This window comes from Pungitius pungitius, chromosome 2, assembly GCF_949316345.1.
Source record: "Pungitius pungitius chromosome 2, fPunPun2.1, whole genome shotgun sequence".
Taxonomy (NCBI): domain Eukaryota; kingdom Metazoa; phylum Chordata; class Actinopteri; order Perciformes; family Gasterosteidae; genus Pungitius; species Pungitius pungitius.
Window position 1 is genome coordinate 29788807 of NC_084901.1, and position 10334 is coordinate 29799140.

The window sequence follows — 10334 nt, forward strand, 5'->3', positions numbered from 1 at the left end:
AATACCTCACGGTCATAAATACGGATTCTCGCTGTCCACATTACGAGCGCACACACACACACACACACACACACACACACACACATACCTATCCCGCCTCACCATGTTTCCTTTATGAATGCACAGCACACCCAACGGGTAATTTGACATGGACATGGCTTACTCCTTCTTAAAATAACTCCTATCCCACCGCCTGACCTCCTCAGTCACCGGAGCTTCTATTCCCCACCGCTCCCAGGATGCCAGGGAGTGGCCGGGGGGGGAGCCCCACTATTTTCCATAGGTCTGGAGCCGGGCAGAGTGGACGCCAGCGAGCAGCAGTGTGTGTGACCTGAAGCGACTAAGAGCACAGTGAAGGCGGTTTCAGGCTGCAGTTATGAGGGTGGGAGCTGCGACCTTGGCTGGGGGGTTACTTGGGCTTGTAGGAACTCTGTGTTTCTTCCTGGCCTTTGGTACGGACTACTGGCTCGTGGCCAGTGACAACTGTGGACCGATGGTGATTAAAGATGCCAACGGGACTGAGGTAGGACGGAGACCTGTGTGCGCATATTGTGCATTCACTAATACAAGGACATGCAGTGCATGCAGACCTGACGCTGTCCGAACCGCTCATTGCCGTCCGAATAAAGAAACGCACGTGATAATAGCCATAAAAGTCCAGAGCATCACATACGAGAACCACAAAAGGACCAATGTGGAATCCGTTCAGATGCTGCGTGCACCGCAGTGTGCACGCAATGCCACGGTGGGGTATTTAAGGAGTCACCAAAATAACTGCAGCAACTTTTTAAAAACTGATTTTAAACAGAAAGTAGTGAATCAGTGAGTGATCAATGAATCCCTTTTTAAATTTAAGTTGAACTTAAGTGACTCAATGTATGTCTCCCAAAACACTGGATCCTTAACTTCCCATAATGCTTCCAAAAGCATTCTTTTATCTATGTGTGGTAAACGCCCATCTATTTCAAGCATTACGTGCATTTGCATACTAACATTTTCACAAAGTAAATCCTAACACTAACACTGAGTTAAAGGTATTCATTAAAGTATTTCCGCATGGAACCATTACTAATTAGTACCAACACAAATACAGTTTTTTTGGATGACATCATCTGAGTTATTTCCTCACAGTTGACAATACTCCCCAAGAGCCGTCATACAGCTGCTTTCACAGGCAGTGGTAATGTGACACGGGTCAGCTGACCCTCATGTGTACACTAGGTGGAATGGCCCTTTAAATTCCCAGTTCATGCCAAATCCTAAGGAAGTTCACAAACTACAAGGCGAGGGTTATATTTATCAAAAGCCAATCCCCTGGTGACCTCCTCCCCAACGCCGCGACACCGCAGTCTGTTATTTTCAAAATAAGAGGATGATTAAAGTTGCTGCGTGTTTAGGCCGCGCCATCAATCATGTTTCTGACAAGCAAATGGAGAGCATCGCTCATGCATGTTCCATAAGTTCCCCCTTATAAAAACCTCACGGACGAGCAGAGGGTAATCGCATCCACGTTTGATGCCTTCTCTCTCTCTCTCTCTCTCTCTCTCTCTATTTCTCATTTAGCGCCAGTTAGTGGAAGCTGTCACTGCTTCTCCTCCATCTCTCACTCTGCACCACGAGGGCTTCTTGTGGCGATGTGCGTTTCAGGTGGAACCTACAGCGCACGCCACGCTGGCCACTCTCTTCAGTATGTATACGGCAAAGGGTTTTTGTTGGAGTTCGTCCAATCCCGTTGCACATGTCTCACACTTAGCACGGCGGTCTGCCCGCCACGCTGAAGAGAGCCTGAAAGAATGTGAAGAAATGTGTACAATTTGGATAATTTGGACAGTAAATATACAGGAGGAAAGCACCAATAATGCTTTGCCTTTTGTATGGTTTCGTGGTGTTTTCATAGGGCTTTTCATTTTTTATTCTCAGACCTAAAGTGTTTTTCTCTGCATTTTTTTTTTTTTTATGCAGCAAACCAGCCAGAATCCAAGGTGTGCATCCACGGTTATCTCTTCCCACTTCCTGTTGCAATGGGACGGGTGCCTCATCCAAGTTATGACGCTGCAGCAGGTGACCCACTCTCTCGCATCCCTTCAATCAGGTCACAGACTAAGGGAAAGTGACAGTATAAGTGCTTCCGTATGTGAGGCAGACGAGGGCTAACTTACCGCCTTGATGAGTATAAAAGGGATGCTATGGACTGACCAGCCACAACATCTCAATCAAGTTGATTGCAAGTTGACTTCTGCCACTATCACAAAACACTAAAAGAGATCATGTCTTTTAGAATGGTTGATCTTTTGGTGACAGACTTGTAGCTACTCAGGATGTAGTTTACACACTTGCATTTATTGCATTTATTTATTCTTTTTATCACAAAAAGACATACTTCCATAATTTACGTTTGGCTGTTTGAAGTGAGAATAAGAATGAGGGTAAAGCCTAAGTTGCATTTGTGAAACAGTGAGACAATGTTTATTCATATCTTCAAGGAACACAAATAATATTGTAGCGTTCCGTGCCAATAAGGAGCCAGGTTTATAATGAATTGGGTTTATTCTCTTCACACCAACCAAACACAGGTCTTCCAGCACACCCGACCCCAAAATTCGCGCCCAAAACCCCCGGAAGGGGCGGCACCCCAACCCTGGTCCACGCAACACTAACAGTAACAGAACCATATACATTTTGGAACTTCAGACACGCTACAATATAACCGTTATAATAAGATGGGACACGTATTTGAACAAATCAGTTTCATAGCTAGAGTAGCGAAGTCATGTGTGAAAGTCTCACAATGTAATTCCCCCGCCCCCCCCCCCCACACCCAATGTCTTGATATGTAAAGTGTCCCTCCCCTTGTGTTTCCCATATTAGCTCAAATGTGCCAAATACACAGTACTATAACTGCTGTGTATGTATTGCTCGCAGTGTTTCGGGGTTTCTGGACCGTGCTGATGATCCTTGGCCTGGTGGCAGCTCTGACTGGAGACTTCCTCTTGGTCTGCGGTGTCCCCTTCGCCAGCCGCAAACTGTACCAGCTGGGCGGCGCTTTCCTCATCGCTGCTGGTAAAAACGTAGTCTCTGCACATGTGTGGCGTTTCTAACGGTCGTATTCGTCTGCAGTCTGAAATGGGATCTCGGTGGCAGCCGGGATCACGTTTCGCGGGCCATGGCTGCCACGCACGTGGCCGTCAGCTGTTCCCGATCGTCACACGCCAAACGCGGCACATGTCCCTCCGCTTTAGTGTCGCTGTAACAACTGCGGGTTTTTAAAACTGCTGCCGTGGTAACCGCGCAGACGAGTTGGGGCTGCATTCGTGTGGTGTTACTCGGCAGCGGGCGCATGGCCTTATCCTCCTCATGTCCCTCCCCCCCCCAGCCTGCTTGTTCCTGTCCACGCTGCTGCTCTACGTGCTGTGGATGGAGGCGATGGACGTGGAGCGCTACGTCCTGCAGGAGCGGGGAGAGGGGTGTCACCACCCGCAGGTTTCCGTCCTCTACGGCCTGTCGTTTATGGTGGCGGCTGCCGGCGTGCCTCTGGAGCTGCTCTCCGGGATGGTCTTCATGCTGGTGGGGCGAGCGCTGCGTGCCGCCAAATGAGCCATCTGGCTTGTGGAGCAAGAGAGGACTGACCTTTTTTGATGGACACCACAGGGACACACCGAAGCACACCTGTGGCATGTAAATACGGGCGGGACACAATCGATACAACAGCACCACAAGCTGAATGTCAAGCAGCATGTAGTCAGAAACACTGATTTTTAGTCTTGTATAGTCCTGTTTTTTTTCTGCACGACTTTGTGTTTCAACATCATTTTCTATTTAAACATTATGGAACGGCATCGCCATTCAACCGATTTCTCTTGTCTGTTGTTTTTGGGGGGGATTAATGCTAAAAAGTCCATGGGCGCAAGGTGAGAGCTGTGTGAGTGTCCCAGCTGGGTCCTCTGTCCTGATGTTGGCACACAATCAAAGTCTAGCTGGAGCTCAGTGAGGTGGGAGGGGAGAATGGCTGCACGGACTGAAGACAGAAACGGTGGGTTTTGATGGGGATGGAGGGGCAGAGGGATGCCTATATTGTTGGGGGGTTACAGAGAGAGAATTGGTGCTTGAAGGGGGGCACAAGTGGGGGCTTTGAGAAATGAACAGCTGTTTGTGTGTATTGGTTGGTGTACAGCGGGCCGGCCACCTGCCTCCTTTGCCCCAATCCCATCTCGGTCCCTCATTGAGACTATGACACTCGCTCTGTTCTGCCTTGTGCTTTTCTTTATATATATATATGTATATATGCATATGTGCTTTAAAGACCTCAGTAATCAAACACGTCAAAAACATGTTCAATCCCATACACACTCATGCGGAGAATGAACTGTTAATAAACAATAAAAATGTATTATTGAAATACTGTATATCCAACCTGTGTTGAGATGGCCTCACAATGCAATGATGTAACAAAGCCCCCCCCCCCCCCCCCTGAAAATCCTTATCTGTGTCAGAGGGTATCATTTTGGTACATTGTAGTCCATTACATGAGTTTTTCCTACGTCTGTAATGATCATTCCTGATCACAGATATAGAATATATAGAACACACTTGATTTTGACTTGTGAGCAGTTTTAATCTCAAAAAAGCTTTTATGATAAAGTGTGCTTTATCTTTGTGTGTTTATTTCGTATATTGTCTTTCAATAAACAATAAAACAAATTAAAACCTCCGAAATTATAACAATTCTGCTCATCTTTTAAGCTGGGAAACTGAGACTTGATTTTGAACCCCAAGAAAACACTAATTTTCTGAAGAAGACGAAATATTAAATATAGACATTCAAATACATTTACAGAAACATGAATCTCAATCTGAAGAATTGGAGGTGTAATCTGGATGAATTTAAAAAGGAGAGGGATGGTTTTTACTATATCTGTCTATCTGTGAGCTTTGTGGTTAATTTGAATGACATTTAAAATGTCAACAGCAAAACGTCCTCCAAACCGAACAATTTTCATTTAAAGGATTAAAGTATAACACATGTTTGTCGCCCTATCTGTTGACAGGAACATCTGGATTTCTGGATCAGATCCCATCACTGCTTTTCATTCTGTCCAGAAGAGTCTCAAAAAACCTCATACATACTGCAAAAAGAGAAAACATGTTTTCTGCTTAGAAGGTATCTCGAGCAATTGGAAAAATGTTCTTGAAGCATATGTATATTAGCTAACTTCTGTTAAACAATTGCAGTTTTATACTTTTGTTGCTAATGTGTCAGTCAAAGTTGAACCCCTTTGAGAATATAAAAGTGTCAGTGTTGGAGTAGAAGCACTGACAGGAGTTGCTGTGCAAGTGTAATTATCGACACTGAAAGCACTGGAGGCAGGAACCGCAGGTGTTGAATCCTTTTTCTCTTTATTTTGAAAGTGCTCAAAATAAGTAGTAGTGACAGCAGCTATAAGTCTGTTATGTACAGTCAAGTGTTTAGTGGCAAATGAGAAGCCAGAGGTGTACGTGTCACACTGACAGTCCCACTAACTCGCAGGCCTAGTTTTTTGGGGTCCATCTTATCCACCGCGTGCACAACAATGCAATTCAATGGAGACGGGAACTTCATCGGTGTACAACTGCCGGCCCACAATCCACAGTCTCTGAGGGCCAAAAGTGTCAGGGGCCCCCCTGGTCACCTACAAAATGTCACTTCATGGTATACGTACCAACCAGGATGAAACTCATATAGCAAAGCACAAAGAAACATTGAACATCAGAAAGACACAACACAGTACCAAGAAACACAAAGTGAGCAAAAGAAGACAAAATGACTGCAGAGAGACGCAAACTAGGAATAGACTCACCACTACACACAAACACAAATACCAGCAAATAGACACCAGATTATTACAAAGAGACATAAGAGACCCAAAACAGGACATCGTCTTTGTATGTTGCTGCCAGTCAGAGAGAACGGTCCAGGTCAAGACCCCCCGGTTCCAAGACACATGCCTCTTACTTTGAGTCAAGCCAACAAACCCCCCGAAAACCTGAAGAAAGGGTTTATGTCCAACTACTTGTGATGGCATAAATACAAATGGTACTGGTTGGTCCACGTCACTTAATTCCTGGCTGCAGCCGAATGCCCACAAGCAGCCAGCAGAGGGCTCTGCAGCTCTCCTCTTCAAAAGAAAGACATCTCCAATGCATGCAGGGACAGAAGGGTAAACCCTGTGAGGGAGCAGTGGGTGTAAAAAGGAAAGGAACGTGGCGGAGAGGAAAGGAAAGAAAGCAATCACTGAGCTGAGTATTGAGCTAGAACCCCGGCTTGTTCACTGACTGCGGCTCTTCCTAATCATTGTTAATTAACTCTTATGTCTCCTCCCCTGTCATCCACAACAATGGAAACACACTATCACTTCATTTAAGGAAGGAATAATCTTGCACTTGAAGTGTCAGCAATTACGGGCGTTATAATATTATGCATACGGCATAGTGAGCGTCACATGAATAAAGACATGACACCATAATAAAGTAATAAATGGTTTGCAAATTAACCCCAACAGACCCGAAGAACCCAAAGAGCATACGTCTTGTTGATTAGGGGTAATGAGTGTGTGTCGCATGCACGCATGGACGTGTAATGTGCAGATCTGTATTTCCAGGCATGGCACCGTTATTCGCTGCTAATTTCCAGTATTTGCTAAAGGTCCCGTGTATGTGAAGTGTCAGACGGCAAGCAGCAGGATGTGGTCTTGCACTAGGGGGCAAATTAACCCGAGGTGAACCCCTCACCCTTCGTGTCCTCCGGAGCACCTGGACTGAAAACTGGCAGGCTCTAATCCAGTCAAAAGGGGGGGGGGATACACTTGGTGAGAGCTCTTTCCTTTCTTTCTCTAACCCCCTCACTATACTGGTGAGCCTATTACCTGCTCTGTATGTTTGTGTGAGCCCCAAGCATAGTGTGTGTGTGTGTGTGTGTGTGTGTGTGTGTGTGTGTTTGTGTGTGTGTGTGTGTGTGTGTGTGTGTGTGTGTGTGTGTGTGTGTGTGTGTGTGTGTGTGTGTGTGTGTGTGTGTGTGTGTGTTTAAGACGTCCAGACGGACACAGCTTCTCTCAGATAAAGGTTTTTCTCCTGTCAAAAAAATGACTGATAATAAGAGCTGATATGAGAGAATAGCGAGCCTTATGGCATGCCTCTTGCTTTTTTTTAATGTCTTTTGTACTCACTCCAAATCCCCAGGACCCCCCCCGCCCCCCCTCCACTCCCCACACAAACACACACTCTTAATCTGTATTGGGGGTGGCTGTGGCAGGTGGAGGAATAAAGACGAGTTGCTCTGTGTTTCTTTTTCTATTTTTGAATAAATAACTAGTGTGCTCTTATTAGAGACAGCCCTCCCTTCTCACTCCCCCGCCTCCTGCAACACACACACACACACACACACACACACAAAGATTACATGTCACACACACAAACTGTTCATGCAGACAGATTATGTCTCAGACAGTCAGAGCTCCTGCCTTCAATTAACCTCACAAAGACAGGATCACTTACACACACATTTGATGATAGCAGCAGGGAACCAGTGAGGAGGTGTGTGTGTGTGTGTGTGCACGTGTGTGTCAACGGTTGTATAGACAGACAGGCTCTACTAGGTTTGATACAGTAATACATTTATGAATTAACTAAATTAACAGGAGAGGCAGTTGACCCTAACTTAAAAACTTCCTGTCTGAAAAGTGATGTTTGTTAACGGCAAAGAAGCCAACCTCGCAGCTCCCGAGGCAACGGTTCGCAATCAGAGGTTATAGATGATGTCCCGCATACTTCTATATGGACAGGATCTAATAAAGGCAGATATTTCTGTCCCAAAAATGAGCACTCTGCCCCCGTTGGTACTATTCACAGCCATTGCAGAGATACAGTTTAGTCTCTCCCTCACACAGAGGATACACACAATTAGGCTGTCAAAACCGGCAGAAGTGTAGCACCCATCCTCTGTTAAACACTGTCAGCGCATATGCCCTGGTTTGCATTGGTAATGTTGTTAGCAGCCGATGAGAGGATACGTGTATTAACTCCCCTTAAATTCATTTATTTGAGCTCATCTAACATTTGTATATGTTTATTACACGTGCACATGCACCTCAAAATGGTCAGGTAAGTGAATTTAGACGCAAAGTGACTCTTCCAGATGAGGCCCATTGAAGTTGGTTCTCAGAAAAGAGGTTTCAGGACTGCTGTCCCACAATCACAGTGAGACGTTGTGTAAAACTAGCCCTGTATCAGCTCACTCGGGGTCAGAGTACAGGAAGTGAATGCCCCCCCCCCAAAAAATGTCCCAGGCCAGGACAGAACCCATTGGTCTGTGCAATTGCTTTTGGGGCTCAGGTCAGCGGCTGGTTTCCAGTAAATACACTAGCGTGTTTGATAAATAGCCCGCAACTTTCATCATTTGTATTCATTCACCTGCTGCCGATCTGTAGAGGAATGCAACGCTGTTGTCGTCACGTCTGTGTGTTTTTGGCACACGCATACAAATGCCGGGTGACGACACACACACACACATTTGCGGATCCCTGTTTACATGCACTGCGTGCTCTTGCAGCTCACTGGCAAACAAACCAAATCCCGTGCAGGTACAGTACAATCCATTTGAGGTGAAATAAAAACAAAGAGCTTAGTGTGGACAGACGGAGCAGAGGAGACACCGCTGTTCGGCTTGTGCCTCAAACCACTGCTTTCCTTCTTCTCTACTGTATGTCTTTATTTTCCTTTAACATCCCCCTAGTCACACACACACACAGACACACAGACACATACACACACCCTTAAACTTCTTTCATTTCTGCTGAAGGAGAGGAAGAGCAGACCGAGGAGAGAGGAGGGGGGTTGCGATTAGTTTCAGGGTTCCAGCCTACTTGATTGGCAGCTGGCAGCATATGGAGCTGTAAGGAAGGTTTGCCCACGCTCACTTCTGAGGAAACAAATATTTGCCTGAAGGGGCAAGAGACAGAGCGAGCGAGAGAGAGAGAGAGAGAGAGCGAGTGAGAAAGAAATATTAATTAGTTTGCAGACGCACCGAGAGATAAAAGTCGGCAAGACGTATCCATCAAAAGGCTGCGGAGTTAGCTGCAAAATGGAAATTTTCCCCAAGTTGACAGATCCAGTAGGCCGCTGGCAGGGCTGAGGGGGAGAACACGTGCGCGCCGGGGAAAGCACTGAGGTGCACAACACAACAACCCCAATGTGGGTCCTGCATTAACATCTGTGCATACGTTAACATATTCTGAGTGGAATTAACATTTTAGGCAGGCATCTTGGAGGCTTGAGAAACATCTCTCGAGCTAGCCCCTCCAATTATTTCGTAATTATCGTCTCCACATCCCGACCGTAGCTGTGTGTGGAGATGAAGATCCACACGGATGCAAAACATCAGACGCACTCGAGGTAAACACACAGATGCCAGTTAAGACGCGTCGGCTGTCACCGCGCGATGCAAACCAACACGAAAGCATGGTCTTCTGAGAAGGGATCATGAGTTTAGACGTTATATTTGCTTTCTCTCACACAAACACCTATGCTCTTTTGCTCTCTTAGTGCATGTGAGTTATTAGGATGTTCTATGAGCTGGATTTATAAAAAATGTAATTTAGGGAAGTTTTCTAGTTCTTTTCTCCTTTGTCTTTTATTTTGTACGGCGTCAATAGACTTTATGTTGTGTGGTCTTTTTTACATGGTCATGTACAAAGTTGATATTGAGCAGCATCGCCAGACAGATTTCCCAACAATGATCATTGCATATCTACATTTGCAAAAAAAAAGAATACATTTCATTTTTGTTGAATAAACATTTTGATTACATTGCTACGGTTTATTTTGCCCCATTAAAACACCTACTGTGATTTTAACATTTCCATTTGCCATTTGCGCGCACACTGCTTGAACTTCATTAGAACGCAGTTGTCTGTATTTAGGCCTCTGCGCTGAAGTGAGGTGGTTTTCAAGATCCAGCTATTCCTCAAGATATAGCTTAGTAGGGAACTGTTTTCCAAATTGCACAATTTTGTTGCCTTTTGCATTGGATTTTCAGCAACTGACTCCACGGATCAGGACCCTACCCCCCCGCCCAGGAAACACATACGAAAAAAGCAGTCTTTACTTTGATACGTGGCGTTTAGGCACTGACCACGGGATCCACGTGGCACTGATGAATTAAAAGACTATGATAGTGTAATTAATCTGAGAAGAAAGGCAGTGGTAGTGGCCTGTTGGTGTGGGCTCGCTTTAAAGCTCATGGCTCTGCTTTAAAGGGCCCGCTGCCGTCTGCCCGGAACATTCGGTTTAGCGCCGCTCCTCCT

General features: G+C 45.7%; 1 protein-coding gene across 1 annotated transcript; it reads left to right on the forward strand.

Moving 5' to 3' along the window:
- The first annotated feature begins 262 nt into the window (after positions 1 to 262).
- On the forward strand, positions 263 to 4708 carry LOC119210943 (transmembrane protein 182-like). The gene is made up of 5 exons (XM_037461477.2): positions 263 to 523; positions 1564 to 1687; positions 1963 to 2061; positions 2923 to 3060; positions 3374 to 4708. Exons 1-5 carry the CDS (start codon positions 377 to 379, stop codon positions 3592 to 3594), a joined length of 729 nt encoding a protein of 242 aa, XP_037317374.1. The 5' UTR covers positions 263 to 376; the 3' UTR covers positions 3595 to 4708.
- The last annotated feature ends 5626 nt before the right edge of the window (positions 4709 to 10334 follow it).

Excerpts from the sequence above, each read along its gene's own strand:
- LOC119210943 (XM_037461477.2), top strand. The coding sequence starts at position 377 with ATGAGGGTGGGAGCTGCGACCTTGGCTGGGGGGTTACTTGGGCTTGTA. Across the intron at positions 524-1,563 it reads AAGATGCCAACGGGACTGAG|CGCCAGTTAGTGGAAGCTGT; the intron begins GTAGGACGGAGA and ends TTTCTCATTTAG. Across the intron at positions 3,061-3,373 it reads CGCTTTCCTCATCGCTGCTG|CCTGCTTGTTCCTGTCCACG; the intron begins GTAAAAACGTAG and ends TCCCCCCCCCAG.